At 41.8% G+C, this 16919-nt stretch overlaps 1 protein-coding gene across 2 annotated transcripts in view; it reads right to left on the bottom strand.

Annotated features, from left to right (window-relative positions):
• The window catches only part of LOC308458189 (guanine nucleotide-binding protein G(q) subunit alpha), a 91612-nt gene that overhangs the window by 48291 nt on the left and 26402 nt on the right, over positions 1-16919 (bottom strand). For both annotated transcript variants that reach the window (XM_080973027.1, XM_080973028.1), the window contains exon 2: positions 9073-9257. In XM_080973027.1, coding sequence (XP_080829153.1) covers positions 9073-9257 — 185 coding nt within the window. The remainder of the gene's footprint in view (positions 1-9072; positions 9258-16919) is intronic.

Genomic DNA, 16919 nt, shown 5'->3' with positions numbered 1-16919 from the left:
TTCGAGATAAGTATTTTCGGGTTGTGCGCTGCGGCAACCCGGAAGTAACGGAGCACGCTACTTCCGGGTTTCGTCGCTTGCACATGTGCAGACGGTCAAAAAATGATGTCACGCGCATGCGCAAAAGTGGCAAATCACGACCCGCGCATGTACAGACACACAGACACGGGTTGCCTTCGTTTCTGGATGCGAACGGGGCTCCGGAACGGATCCCATTCGCATCCAGAGGTACCACTGTATATTCATATTATATTTGACAGTAAAGGCCTGTGAGATCTCTTAACTTGGCTGTCCTGTCTGACCTAAAAGCTAGTACAAGCCTGTCAGAAAAGCTGGAGTTTTTGACAAACACACAAACTCTTATTGTCTCTAAGAGAGTTGATTCTGCCTGTTTTCACAGGGGCTATTGTTGTGAAGAAACTAAAAGTTATGCTTAGGTCATGCACTGTTCAAAGGTGTATTTGCTGAAAAGAGAATGTGAAATAGCATTATTTCCCTAAAGCTAATCTTCCAGGAAAAGTTGAGGAATCTTTCACTACATCTTCAAGTTAATATAGAAAAATGCAGGTCAGGAGAAAAGAACTGTTCAGTCTTTCTGCTCAGGAATGTTATTCTTATTTGTGAATTACTACAGTTATTTAGGTTCATTTGTTTGTTTACAGCAAGAGCTATTTTAACATGTAACCTGGAGAGGCAACATGTAGTTTTGTACTATCACAGACCACATATATCTGCAAGAAATGGCCAATACCTACCTCATCTTCATTCTCTGGGGTGAAGGGGCCAAAGCTTATTGAACACGTTTTGCAAACAGAAGGTTCCAGCTTCAATCCCCAGCATCTCCAGGTAGGACTGGGGAAAGAACCTGGAGAGCCACTGCCAGTCAGTGCAGACAGTACTGAGGTAGATGTACACACCGCACTGTGAGCTAAGCTATGGATTTGCAAAGCCACACAAATGTGTGGGCTCCCAGAGAGGAATTCACAGCTCCTTCACTCTTCCCCAGTCCTTATTACTGCTGCATTGTGCTGAGCCAAGCCAAGGTTTGAACTCAAGACTCCTGGTTACTGTCTCTCTTCACTTACTACTAACTGTGTCTTAGCTCAGTTCAGTCTACTACAAATTAGGTTAGTTTAAGACAGCCTCCTGTGTATCTATAAACGACCCAACTGTATACATACTGTTGGAGACCGGGAGTCTGCTCTCATAAGGAAAGAACCCCGTGGCTGTAAGTCAGGCACCCTGAGGATCCTAGACGGTACAAATTTGTCTTTCATATCCTATTCCATTCGTTACAGTTGTACAGGTTTCAAAAACTGTCAGCTTGCTACAACACTTGCATTTTCATGTCTATTTCTTATTTGGGAAAGAAATCATTTTACTTCCCTGGACAAACAAACAAAATTGTTGCAGATCAATAGTGAGACAGGACAGATGAAGATGAGAAAGAGTGATCTACCTGATTTCCAAAGGCTTAGCAATGACTACTAATCAGAAATGAAGAAAGAAGACACTCACAATGCAAAGAGTTTACTGCAGCATCTTGCTGAGTAATAATTACATCCTATTAGACAAATTTAATAAGGAAAAATAAGATTTTGTATGTACAAGTAAGATCAAAGAAGCTTCACTAGATATGGTCTGTTTTCAGCATAAGACTGTTTAAATTGAATTTTATGACTTAACTATATCCAGATTTCCCCATCCCATTTGATATCCTCTTTACACCTGACCTACAAATGTCTAAATGAGTATTTTGGAGGTTCAGTATTGGACTAGAATTAGCATGACCTACAACAATACTAGGGGCGCGGGTGGCGCTGTGGGTAAAACCTCAGTGCCTAGGACTTGCTGATCGTAAGGTCGGCGGTTCGAATCCCTGCGGCGGGGTGAGCTCCCGTCGTTCGGTCCCAGCTCCTGCCCACCTAGCAGTTCGAAGGCACCCCTAAATGCAAGTAGATAAATAGGTACCGCTTTATAGTGGGAAGGTAAACGGCATTTCCGTGTGCAGCGCTGGTGCTAGCTTGCCAGACGCAGCTTCATCACGCTGGCCACGTGACCCGGAAGTGTCTTCGGATGGCGCCAGCTCCCGGCCTCTTGAGTAAGATGAGCGCGCAACCCTAGAGTCGGTCACGACTGGCCCGTACGGGCAGGGGTACCTTTACCTTTTACCTCACAACAATACTGCTAGGCAGCAGACTCAAGTAGAACTAGACACAATGAAGGAAATATGGGATAGGCAACCATATATTTTCCTGACAATGTGGTCAAATTACACTTAATCTTGTGACCACTTGCTGATTCTCCTCTGCAAATGACACTTACAAGCCCCCACAGTTTATTTTTTCTCAGCTGGGTGGGGTGGGGGGCTGAGAGGAGAGCATGTGGCCATGGGAGAAAGATGAAGTACCCCTTTACCCAACATTCCCCTTGATGACTCTCCTCAATGCATTTGAGTTATCCAAGTAAGCATGGTATTGGGAACATGCACTTGCAGAAAGAATACCTCATTCTGTACTCACAGGATTATCCAGATCTCCTAGTATTTTCTTAGCACATGAACTCTCCTTACATTTAATTTTTACCTTCATACTTTACGGAATGTTTGACAAATCCCATTTATGTATTACGCTGAATATGAATAAGAAGTACAACAGACAGAGGAAGCTGCCTTGCACTGAGTAAGACCCAAAGGACCACCGGTCTCAGTACTGTCTACACTGACCAGCAGCGGCTCCAGTTTTCAGACAAGGGTCTATTCCAGCCCTACCTGGAGAGGCCAGAGATTGAACCCGGGGCCTTCTGCATGCAAAGCATGTGTTCTACCACTTTTCCCTAAACATGAAGCAGAAGAACATGTGAAGAGTTCTGCTGGATCAGACCAACTATCTAGTCCAGTAGCCTGTTACCACACATCTTCTGCTAACCCAGATGATAAAATGGGGGCCAGCCAGCAAACATGGAGTGGCATCTCCCTAGTGCAGGCACCTGGTCAAGGAACTGTAACAGTACACAAATCAGACGGACAAAATTATCCACAGAACTTCAACAAGAGTGATAAGCAAGGTCTCTTTTCTTCTTGAAGGCAGTGCTGAAAGCAAACAACGTTCCTCCAAAATAGCAGGTTGCATGACTGACTGAGGTATATTCTAAACACTGTTCCTTTACAGTTTGCGAAGAGGCAGAACCCCCCCCCCTCCACACACACACAGCCACACACACAACTTGATTAAAGTCATACATATCCTGTGATATGTATGGTTTATACATACTGGGTTATTTAGTCTAAATAGTATGAAACAAATTGGTTTCAGTAAAGGACCCTTATAAACACTGTTGTTTTAGCTTTATCTGTTGTCTAATGGGCAAGCCACCACACACATTGCTGAATCACACAGTATCATCAATGTTCAAGTAAAATAGGAAGCTCTACAGGAAGACTGCAAGAGGATGTGTGTCTAAATTTGGCTGAATACAAGGAGCAAACCAGGCTATGCATATCCTATTATTTCTGGGAAGGGACAGAAGAAAACACAAATATGGCAAAGCTTTTTGCTTTCTTATAATGACTTATTTAAGAAGCGTCTGGATGGAGGGAAACAATATTGCTTCAAGAGACAGTCAATGTTGCATTTGCTGATTATAATTTAAACCACACTGTGGACAGGACAGAAACAGTTATCACACAAGCGGAACTGTCAGCTCCTTAATTTCCAATGAGCTTCTCATTCAATAACCATTTCATTTGCCAACTAACAGGAGGCTTTTCCTTGACAAAACTAATTCCAAAGCACATGTATGAGAGTGTGTACACATGAAACTATTTAGTCAAATTCAGCTGTCAATCGACCCTTACTGGCAGTGATCCTACAATTAAAATTCTTTGAAGTTTCTTTTCACTGCATGAACAAACAGAACTGATTTCTTTATTTAATAGGCTACTTAATTCACATCATTGTTAGAAGTGTCTTTAATCATACCGCCATCCTGATTTCCTTGAAGTTATTATATTTAATATATAGTGGATGTCTTAGTGCAACCAATAATTTTAAAGGACACAAAATTGTGTAATTAAAAAGAGGAACATTTCATTGATTAGCTGAAACTTCTGAGAATCATTTATTTGACAATGGCTTGCAAACATGGGGAAGAATCTTGTAGACTAGAGAGGGTTGATGGCCAAACAAGCATCCTCTATAAAACTAGCTTTGCTTCAATACCGTTTGAAATAATTCTTTCTGTTTGCACATATTTAAATAATTATATGCAAGTTAACTGACTAATGGCTTCTCTATCACAGAACATTTTCAAAGTTTGAATTACATACATGAAAATTGATTAGATTTATAGGGATATAGCTGCATACATTTTCTGAAAAGGGAGCCCATGTTTTCTTGATGAAAGGTTTAGATAAGAGGAGGCACCTGTGTGGCAGAGGACAGAGCCCTGAATATTTTAGGCATCAAAACACCTACTGCTTCTACAAGTTACTAGCCTTGTGGTGGCTTGCACATACTTCCATTCCCTAAATGGTAGGTTATCGAGACATATTTCCTTAAGATGTATGCACAAAAATTGTGTTTCTATTTTGTTTTCTTTGTCAAAAGACCTATTATTAAAGAAACTGCACAAGGTGGTCTGGAAACCAGCTTTGCTTCTGCTGTCCAGCGTGCAGACTGACAGATTAGAAAATGAGCCCTGCAGGTGTGAAAAGCTGTTAAAAGGCTTATTTAGTATTCCACAGGCTCCTGTTCCAAGTGGACCTTGAAGGAGTCTTGTATAATTTCTGCTACCTTATTTCTCCAAGTGAACATGCCTAACTTAAACCAGAAACAGAGAGTGCAGCAAAATTAATGTACCACTTGAAAAGCAGCAAAGTGAAAATACCCAGTATATAACCTTCAAGGAGCCTAGTCCAAATCTGAACTACACTTTTGTTAAAAATGGAAGAGCTTGTGATATAATTTGTTCAAAAACAGTTGTCCCCTCTCCCGCTGGCAGAAGGGATCCTAAGCTCTTCCTGTCCAGAAAGGCACTGCTGCCTATTAATTACTGATGTCAGATGACAACTTAAATGGGACTCCCTCCCGGGACTTATCAGCTAATCAATGCTGAGAGCAAGACCCCCTAAAGGTGTGCTTTCAGTTATTGCACTGATTGGTCTATTTAGCTAAAAACCATCCTCCTTCTTCCACCTGGCATAACGTAAGGGACACATACACCATTTTTTTGTGAAGTGCAGTGATCATGCATCACCATGATCAGGAATAGATTCCTGATCACACATGGAAACCAAACTACTGCTTTTGCAGAATTCTGGCTCCATCCTTATCCATTTATGAACAAACATCTCATAAGATCATGAAGATGTCCATAAAATAAGCCATTTCCAGTCCCAAGAGAAATAACACGAGTACATCGAACAAGTACTATGAGGCAACACACTGGGGACTGTGGCTGTCTGTGAGAAGGCAAAAGTAGCTGTACGCTTCATTAAGACCCAGATTTAAGCAATGCTACAGATCTTTCCCCTTTACTGTTTTCAATATCACATCAGACTCTGTTTAGCCTCTGGTAATGAGGATTACGAAGCAGATCAGAACAGTCACATCTTTCCACTAAAAGGCATGTATCACTAAGCTCTCCCAGCATCACACAAACACCAATAGCAGTGTTCAGTTAACTCAGGGGAGGCTAATCCATGGTGCTCCAGGTGTTGGACTTTACATTCTGTCAGCCCCAACCAACATGGACAATAGTCAGGGATGTAGTCCAGCAACATCTCAAGAACCAAAGGTTAGACACCCCTTAGTTAACTAGTCACATTCTACCTCTTTCTTCATCAGGGATAATGGACCTGTGGTCCATTCCTGACCATTTCTGATACTGGCTGCACGGCGGAAAGGAGCTGGAATACAGCAACATCTGGAGGACCACAGGTTTCCTATTCCTTCCTCATACAAAAACAAGCTTGATTCACACTTCACTTTAAACAAGCACTGGATTAATCCAATGGGTGTATTCTAAGAATGACTAATGTTGGATATAACCCTAAGGTTGCAATCCTAAATCTACTTACTCGGGAGAAAACCCCATGGAACACAGCAAGACTTACTGCAGAGGAAGCATACATAGGACTCTGCTGCAAATATGACTCATGAAAACTTTACTTTTAAAATAAAGTAGCCACAGCAACAACATACTTAGGAGTTCTAGTTGTAAGCTGCAATTAATGGAAGAGTGTATTTATTATAGTAATTAAAGCTTACATTTAATTTAAGACGACACCAATACATTCCTGGTTTTATTGAAAATGTTCAATAATCCAAGCCACTTTTTCAAGCCTGGCAGAATCTTTAAAAAGGAGCGTAGATTTTTTGAAACTGATGAGAAAAACAAAGTGGCTTACTAAAAATACCCTGCTGCTTTAAAAGCAAAAACGAAACTCTGCATGGATAGAATTTCCTGATATGAGATTCAAGCGATTAGGTAGTGCCTTTCCTGTATTTTCCAGGAGACTCAGAAACATGGATGCAGAAAGGAAATGGTTTTAAGATAACTTTGCCTCTGCTTATCCAATAGAGTAGGATGTTCAGTCAACTTTTTGTGTAAAATTTACATTTTTATATCACCTGGAACATATTTAGCAAAAGCACATTTCCTGGTGAATTCAGGTCCTGTTTTTGATTAATGTGATCACAGGAGACCCTAACAGCTTTCTTCATGGTTATCATTCTACAGACAAAAAGTATCGGAATTCAGAACTTAAGGTGGTATCGAAAGTCTAGTTCACACATCCTCAGGTGACCTCAGGAGCAGGGTCTATGAGTAGGCTGGACAGACTGGTCATGCCTGCACCAAGGCAGCATTTGTGTGAACTGATGCCTCCACATCAGTACTGTACACATACTTCCCACAAATTCCGTGAGAGTGGTGACACTTTTTAGAGAAGCTGGTTCATACAAATTGGACATCCACATGAGCATAACATGTCTGAGACAGCCCCATAGGCACCCAAGACAAAGGATTTAAACTGAGTTCCACATGGCAAATGTGTTCACTGACTCATAGTTCCACTAAAGCCAGCGATGGCAGAGCATTGTAATTCCAAGTATCATAACCACACCCACACAGCTGTGTTCTTGCTTTTGTCCAGAAGCATCACCTCACTAGTATATTTTTTTTTTTGTTTGATAGCAGGAGAACGTTATGGTTTTTTCTGATTATTTTTTACTTGCTCAAATCACACAGCCATGAAAATAGTTCAACTGTCCCTTACCTACCCCAAGACTGGTGTGTTGAATAACCAGATGTCCTCTAAAAAGGTAAAGGTAAAGAACCCCCGACAGTTAAGTCCAATCGCAGACGACTCTGGGGTTGCAGTGCTCATCTTGCTCTATAGGCCAAGGGAGCCGGCATTTGTCCGCAGACTGTTTTTCCGGGTCATGTGGCCAGCATGACTAAGCTGCTTCTGGCAAAACCAGAGCAGCACAAGGAAACACCATTTGCCTTCCCACCAGAGCGATACCTATTTATCTACTTGCACTTTTTGGCATATTTTCAAACTGCTAGGTTGGCAGCAGCTGGGACCGAGCAACAGGAGCTCACCCCATGGCAGGGATTCAAACTGCCGACCTTCTGATTGGCAAGTCCAAGAGGCTCAGTGGTTTAGACCACAGCGCCACCCGCGTCCCCGACTAGATGTCCTCTAGTACAAAATAAACTGAAATATTTGAAAATACAAGTGCACAAAAAATATATATAGTGGGCTCTTAACAGTATTGACTATAATCACAAAAAGTACTGATTTTTAAAGTTTTACATAATCCTTGTGAACCGTATAATAACAGACACCTGAATTTAAATGATAACCATTTAACTTCAATAAATTGATAATTGGAGAAAAACCATATGTTCTTATTGGATTTTTCTCCCACATTTCATTTTGATGTAATAAAAAACTCTATAGATACCTGAACGTGTCCTAAGGGTTGTGATACCATCATATTAATGTCAGTCACATTAATTCTTGCACAAAACTGGTTAGCAAATTCAGACCTTTCCACATGGATGAGAGAAATTAATTTCCTATCTATTGTATGCGCACAAAGTTCCAGTACCTTTTGACATTAGGATTCTACTACCTCTCTCAGAAAAAAATGCTGCGGAAGTTTTTTAAAGTATAAATATTGTGCTGTGAACCAAGGGGGGAAGTTCACGTCTGCAAGTCTCCGGTGTGCACTATAAATCATACAAAAACACATTTCCAAGTGTACCCTAGCACAGCTGGAGCTGACAGGAGTTGTAGTCCAACAACATCTGGGGGCCCAAGGTTAAAGAGGCTGCATAATTTCAAGGTGCATAAATACAATCAAGTCAAAGTTTTCCCTCCATACATCTATTCCACTCAATTTCTAAGTCCAGCTTTACATCAACCCAAGTTAAGTTATCAATGAGCACACTCCACACAAAAGCAGGATCCATCCATGGCTCAGGAAAGGCAGAACAGGCAACATCATGTTCTTACATCACAACACCAAGAATGGCTGCACTTTGAAGGGCCATTTCTGTGTTTGACTATACCAGTTCAGGTAACAGTGAGCTCACAGCACTGAAAATTCTTCCATGCAAGGATATTCCTTCCACACAGAACAACAAGCATATCAGTGAGAACTAGGCTAGAACCCTAGTCGCTAATTTGCTAGTTTTCTATTAGGAGAGAGGAATACTTGTCATAGTCCCTACTTGTAATGTGGTGGTGGTTCAGCACAAGTAGGCTTATCACCTGTTAAAGTTAAACTAGGCTAGAGGAACAGGTCTGATAAACCACATCCACAGTAGTCATCTCTACCTATACTGGATATCAGCTGTAGATACCTTTCTACCACCTTCTGTGACAAAGTGGAGAAATACCAGTGCTGAGTAGTTTTCTGGTGTGCTGTCTTTAAAAATGGCACTCTTTTCCCTCTCCAGAAATGGCTAAAGCAGATCCACAAAGTCAAAGCCATCTGATGTGATTCCAGAAGTAAAGCTGAAAAAAGTTCTGATGCATATTTAAAACTGACAGCTTACCTTATTATGTTCATAGCTGTATGGGATTCTGAGTGTATCCATAGCTCTGATCATAGACTGCATTGCTGTGAATATATTCTGATACACAAGCTTTGTGAAGCCCCTTTTGTCCTCATCAGAGTATCCAGAACCATGGATGATTCTCATCTGTTTGATAAATGTGCTCTTGCCACTTTCTCCTGTACCTGAAAAATAATCAAATACAGATGCATCATTAGAATACAGTATCTGAAGAAAACGCAGCAGTCGCACAACTTCATTTCTCCAGTTAAAGCAAACTTTATTCCCTATTACAGTAGTATCTGGGGTTACAGACGCTTCAGGTTATAGACGCTTCAGGTTACAGACTCCGCTAACCCAGAAATAGTACCTCGGGTTAAGAACTTTGCTTCAGGATGAGAACAGAAATCGTGCTCCGCTGGCGCAGCGGCAGCAGGAGGCCCCATTAGCTAAAGTGGTGCTTCAGGTTAAGAACAGTTTCAGGTTAAGAATGGACCTCCAGAACGAATTAAGTTCTTAACCCGAGGTACCACTGTACAACCATTTTGGGTTCATGTATTCATTCAACTCTAGCACTGTTGTTGTTATTGCTATTCCTCAATCACTGCTTGAAAATGCATAGGCACAATAAACTTATGATTAAACACTTTTACACACAATGTAAGAACTAGTTCTACAAATATATTTCCTTGCCATTGGGCAACATTACCATCCATCAATATTCAAGCAATTAGCTACATCAGCTAGGTAGCATTATGACACGGTACTTACTTATGAAACCCAGTTTCAGATCCAAAATCATTAAAAATATATATTATATTCATTATCATCTCCAAGCAATTTTCAAACTTCTCGAATTTGGTTTTGAAGTTTTGCTAAATTGAAATTCCTGAATTATTTAGAAAATAAGGTCACTTATGAAGCTTTGCATTTCCTCCACGACAAACACGCACATTGTATGTGGCACAGTATTCCCCTGAAAGCTGAGAAAAGATGCAAAGTTTCTATTTTATAAAATACTGGACAACTTCAAGAATTAGGAAGGATAAGACTCTTGAACTTCCAGATCCTGACATCATCCTGGGGTTTTCAAAGAAGTGCAACATTTTTTTAAAAAAAATCATTATCAAACATTTGCTTAAAAAAGAAACAGCAGAACATCATACAATCCCAACACAAAAAACAAAAACAAAAAAATCAGCAGCTAAAAAAATAAATTGAATATCTGAGTGAATAAATAAGTCTTAAGATTTATACCACTCAGCCCAGTGAACAGACTGAGAAGGTTCTTTCCTCAGTAGCTGTCAGCCTATTTCTGATAGAAGTGGAAGCCAAAGAAGGGCCTCTGGTGGAAAGCTTAGCATATGGGAAATTTCATGTGGAAGTTACTGGTTAAATCTTACCTCCTGTATAGTTTTTAACATGAGACTTAGCACTATAAGAATAAGTGTTAACTGAACCCTGGGTTGAAGATGCTGTTGGAATACAACTCCCATCATTTCCAGCCAGTTTTGCCAATGGCCAGGGATGATGGGAATTGTAGTCCAATAACTGCTGGGGATCTAAAGTTGAGGAACAATGGACTATAATATATTTGAGTTTCCATGTATGGAATAATAGCCAAAATGTGAGGGGGGGGGTGGGAGGAGAAAGCACGCACAAAGATGTGTACATACAAACTTGGAAGCCAGATTTAAAAGAATTGTATTTTTAAAAAAATTGGCAGGAACCCCTGAATGTGACTGAATTTGGAACTCTTCAAAATACTTCCTCTGACTCTCTAAAAGCTGTACGGTATGTACACCAGAAAATGGCAGCTCGGCTGCATGGGTCTCCACAGTAATTGATGGGCTTTACTCCAAATAAGTGGTGGCATCCTGTTCCCTCCTCTGAACTGCACTTATTTCTGGAATTAATATTTTATCATCTTCCCCCCATCTACTGGTATAAGTCCTGCTCCTTTTGAGATGACACCTTCCTGGAAGAAGGTGATGACAATCCTTTCTGCATCTTCCTCTCCAGGGGTAATATGAACTTCCAAATATTGACTCAACAGGAAGGCCCCTTTCCTTCCTTTGCCTAACTGTTCCTTTTGATATCAACCCCCTTGCTGCACAAAGGAATCACTCTGGCTACTTCCTGTTAAGGTTATATAAGCAGAGGATCTTATACAAAGAGATTTTTCTTTTTCTTAATTAATAGCATAATCTTCTGAATATCCATTCGGGTCACTTCTGGGTGTCTCTCTCCCCGATACCAGTAGGGCACGAGGAAAGACCAGTAACCTGCATCTTTGTGACTTCTTTCTGGGTGCTCTTTTATGTTTACTAACTTCTATACGTCTGTTTTACCAAGGAAATCCCCAAGTATATAGAAAGCATATTCTTATTTTGGGGTGCACCCATTTCATTCCCCAAGTTTGCAATGAGAAGGAATGATCAGTGACCTAAAACAAAGCTCATGAGCTTCATATCCAGCAACATCCCCCTAACACTCTGTTATGCATAGCTCTGAAATTCTTCTCTGTTTCTAAAATAATTAGCAGTACAGAAGAACTGGGAAGAAGGGCAGTCTTTCAGAGGAGAAAATTGAAGAGTGTCACTAGGCACATGTACAGTGATACCTCGTGTTAAGTACCGTCCCCCTTACAAATGCTTCGGGTTACATGCTCCACTAACCCGGAAGTAGATGCCCCTTGTTGTGAACTTTGCCCCGGGATGCGAGAGGAAGCTGCGCTCCAGTGGCGCGGCAGCAGCCGGAGGCGCCATTAGAGAAAACGCACCTCATGTTACGAGCGGTTTCCAGTTACGAACGGACCTCCGGAAAGGATTAAGTACGTAACACGAGGAACCACTGTAATGAGTTATATGGCTCTCTGTTATATGTCCTGTAACTCACCAAGACATTACAGCCAAATCTGTTACCTGTTAAGACACCTATCAGCGAGCCACCTGAGGAATAAACATCAATTTTTGAAAAATGGACAGTCATACCTCGGGTTGAAGTAGCTTTGGGTTGAGCATTTTCGGGTTGCGCTCCGCGGTGACCTGGAAGTAACAGAGCGTGTTACTTCCAGGTTTCGCTGCACATGCATGCGCAGACGCTCAAAATGACGTCACGCCCATGTGCGGAAGCGGCGAATCATGACCCGCACACGCACAGACGCGGATTGCGTTCACTTCAGGATGCAAACGGGGCTCTGGAACGGATCCCGTTCGCATCCAGAGGTACCACTGTAGCCGATTATGACCCAAAAGTATACACTAAATTCCTATTTATAAGGTCCCTGGAATTCGTGCAATAAAAACAGAAAAGGAGATCTGTGCTTCACTTTGGGGAGGGGAAGAGAAGAGGCAGCACTCATTCCTAAATAGCTTTCGGTACAATATATTTTTATTGTGAGATCAGTCTCTTCTGAAAGTGTCTCTGTTTATGAGCAAAGTGGGGCCTATAAGAGCTATAACCTCAAAAGAAACAGATTTCCTAAGAGTTCACTCGGCTATTTTTCCAATACTTAATAAAACATAGAAGCAGGTGCATCAAAAATAATAAGTAAGCATAGGTTTAAAAACAGAGAGCATGAATCACAACCTGTGGTCAATTGCAGCAGCGATTCTAAACTAACTTCAAGAAGGAATTTCAAGAAGTCAGTCAATGAGCAGTTTTCTACAATATGTTTAGAATTCTGCATACAGACAAAGAGTATAAAATACATATACAGTTTGTGCATCAGATATATGTGGAAATCCTTATAAAATACACATTGATTTTTTGGTACTTCCTTGTTCATGTCTACTTGAAGTGTAAATTTGCAAAGTTTAAATACAAGTCTGTCTAATATTTGATGTGTTATATATGTATCTTACACTCTGGCATTTACCTAAATACACAAATATTTTCTAAGAAATGGCTCTGAGATTTCAAATGGCTTGAAATTCGCATTTGTGAACACATCTGCTCGTGCTAGGCTTAGCCAGTATGCCAATATGCCATGCATGTATCATTGTTTTAAAAAATATTAGGGTGCATACAGACAAACATATCGTTACACTTCTACACCTGATGTGTGATACAATTCTATTTGACATTTGCAGGATGATACAGATGACTAGAGCTGGATGATATCTGGTTTTCAACATCACGATATTACACCAGCTAAACATCACAATATCTCGATATATCACGATATATATCCGCGGCGGTGGAAGACCTTGCTGGGCCTCCCAACAGCAACAGAGGATTCCATCGTATCTCCCCGAGGCGGAGGATACAGAGGGTCTTGCCGCACCTCCCCAGGGCGGCAGAGGGTGTGCAACACTTCCCCCAGAAGCAGAAGCCCTTGCTGCACCTCCCCACAGTGGCGGAGAGTGCGCCGCACTTCACTGCAGCAGCAGAGAGCCTTGCAGCGCCTCCCTGTGGCAGCAAGGGGTCCTGCCATACCACAGCAGAAGACAGCCTAGCCGCACTTCCCCACAGCAGCAGAGAATACCACTGAACTTCCCTGCAGCTGAAGAGCATGCGCCACACTTCCCACGCGGCAGCAGAGGGCTTTGCCAGGCCTCCACGTGGCAGCAGAGGGTCCAGTCGCACTTCCCTGCAGCAGCAGAGGGCCTTGACACACCTCCCCATGGCGGCAGAAGGTGCGCCACGCTTCCCCGCAGCAGCAGAGGGCTTTGCCGTGCCCCCCGCAGTGACAGAGGATCACACCGTACATCCCTGCAGTGGTGGAGGGTGCTTCCCCACAGGAGCAGAGGGCCTTGACAAGGCTCCCTGTGGTGGTGGAGGGCCTTAAAATTTTAGGGAGTAGTAAATTTAATAAAAATATTAAATAAACTTCTATATAATAGTTTGAATATATTTTCAACTAATTTAAGAGTAGTTTAAAGTGATTTACTAGTCAATTTGCATCTGCTTCCCCACTCAGAGGTCTAAGCGAAATCTGTGCATGCAGAAGCCCCACTGAGTTCAACTAAACTAACTTCTACTTTGCTGGAAGGAAGCCTCATTGAATTCAGTAGGGCTTGCTTGTGAGTACACATGCCTTTGCTTTCACTGCTTACTGAAAAACACCCTCCCCATCATTCTCACATAACCCAACCTCCCATAAGGCAGCCAGCTAAATCTTCTCCCCTCCATTCCCGCCCCCCACAGAAGCCTCCCCCAAAGCCCTCATCCCACCAATCTCTCCTTTTTTATCAGAGGGAGGGCAAGTTAGCAAAAAGATAGTCTCCTTTAATTTTTTTTTTTTAAACTCTTCCTTTTTAATATGGAGGAAAGCTATTTGGGGGAACCAACAACATAAACACCAACAGAAAATACAAATAAAAACTCTTTCCCCTCTTTTTTTGACAGTGGGGATGAGTGTGAGGTTTTTTTTTATTACATTCTTTGCTGCTGGGTCTCTGATTGTCTATTGTTAGCAAGCTCTGCATAATTAGCTGACCTCTAAGTGGAAAGATAGGGGTGAAGCTGAAACAGTTTGCTGGTTTGTGTGAGGGCTTATCTACTTTTCTTATTGGTTAGGAGGGAGGAGGGAGAGACAGTGCCTGCAAATTATCTGTAAAGTATCTGTTCAGCTGAGCTGCCCCAGGAAGCTGTTACGTCTCCACCTTTTGTTCACTGGCATATTGCCTTGTGGAAGCACTTATCACGATGTTATTTCAATACCAGCATTCAACAATATGGCGATTTATCGCACAGCCCCACAGATGACCAAGCAACTATAGTAAAAATAAGTCCTGGATAATAATTTTTCACATTTCCTTCCCTTCATTATGCATTTCTCTTCTTCCTTCCTTTCAAATATGGTCATGTGCCAACTTTAAAAAACACACAACTGAATAAAAATGTCAAGTCGACACAAAACCCCGGGTGGCAATCTCATTTCTGATCTATTCTTCTTTACTCCTAATTTCAAGGTGGAGTTTTATTCTTGCTGATGGTATTAAAGTTTCACTATTTTTGAGGCGCTGCCATTTTAACAATAGATTCTTGTGATTTCATGGAAACAGCAGTTGCACACAGGCAACCCTATTGTTCCAGATATGCATTAAAATACATATAAATCAGTGGCACCTGGAATACAGCATATGCTTTGGAATGCCCATATTGTTTTGATCTCGGACATTTCAAGGTTTCTTGGATAATCCCTGGTCCAAAGACACTGGTGGAGGAGGGGGGGTGGGAGGAGTGGCCCGTCCCAGGTGCCCCAGGGCTGCACAGCGAGAGGGGGCCCACCCTGCTGCAGGGCTCTTCCTTTCCCCCCTCCTTCACCTTCCCTCTCCATTGGTGGCAGAGGGTGTGCCCGTGCCAGGCCCCGGAGCTGCAAGTAGCTGCTTCTCTCTTGGCTGCAACTGCACTCTACAGCTCTTAAGTACCGTATTTTTCGCTCTATAAGACTCACTTTTTCCCTTCTAAAAAAGGAAGGGGAAATGTGTGTGCGTCTTATGGAGCGAATGCAGGCTGCGCAGCTATCCCAGAAGCCAGAACAGCAAGAGGGATCGCTGCTTTCGCTGCACAGCGATCCCTCTTGCTGTTCTGGCTTCTGGGATTCAGAATATTTTTTTTCTTGTTTTTCTCCTCCAAAAACTAGGTGCGTCTTGTGGTCTGGCATGTCCTATAGAGCAAAAAATACGGTACCTACACTCCTGTATTCACTTTCCTCCCTCTCTCTGCCCCCTCTCACCTTTCCACATCTCCCTGGTCTTAACTCTGGTCTTGCTTTAAGTCCTTCCTCAACCTGGAAAGACACCTTTGGGGAGAGGTTTTCCTTTCTCAAAGAATTATAGTATTGAAGAGTGGGAAGGGACCCTGATGAGGATAATCTAGTTCAACCCCCTACAATGCAGGAATATGCAGCTGTCCCATCCTTTTTACATTTGCTCTCAGGCCTAGTTTGGGCCCCCCCCCATGTAAATTTACACCACACACACACACACACACACACACACGGTTGCCTCTGATGCTAATCCTATTCAGAGCAGACTCACTGAAATGAATTAAAAATCCAAGCATTAATTTCAAAGGGTCTGCCGTAAGTAGGATTTACTTGGATGTAGCCTGTTATTATAACCAAAGTATCTTAGCCAAAGTTATACACAACCATTCCTCATAAGGCTTGCTTTCCAGATCCTTGATCATCTTTGTTGCCCTCTTTTGCACGCATTCCAGCTTGTCAACACCCTTCTTAAATTGTGGGGCCCAGAACGGGACACAATACCCCAGGTGTGGTCTGACCGAGGCAGAATAGAGTGGTACTTGATCTAGAAACTAGACTTCTGTTGATGCAGCCTGGAACAGCATTAGCTTTTTTTTTGCTGTAGCATCCCATTGTTGACTCATGTTGTGGTCTACTAAGCCTCTTAGATCCTTTGAATCATGTATTGCTGGTAAGCCAAGTGTCCCCCATCTTATATTGGTGAAACTGGTTCTTCCTGCCTAAGCATAGAACCTTTCTTTAAATGTTTTGTTTCATTTATGTATAGGGTTAGAGCCAAATTTATTCATGGTAAGACAAGCCCTACTGATTTCAATTGGTCTAAACATATCCATAACTTGTTATGACCTATCCATTTCCTCCCCCAAAACCTTCTTCTTCTTATTATTATTATTCTTAATAAGGTTTATTATTATTATTATTATTATTATTATTATTTGAAGTAAAAGTTGGTCAAAATATAATTACAACAATGAAGAAGAGGAAAGGACATTTGTTGATGGCACTGATGTAAGCAAGACCTACTATTTCAGTAGGGCTACTCAAAGTTTGACTATTCTGGATCCAACCTGGGTCTAACTGAGACACAAAAAGCAATAGAGCAGAGAGTCCTTATTTATTTCAAACATTT

Source organism: Podarcis pityusensis, assembly GCF_964106645.2.
Source record: "Podarcis pityusensis genome assembly, chromosome: 11".
Classification (NCBI taxonomy): Eukaryota; Metazoa; Chordata; class Lepidosauria; order Squamata; family Lacertidae; genus Podarcis; species Podarcis pityusensis.
This window is presented reverse-complemented; position numbering and strand designations above follow the sequence as displayed.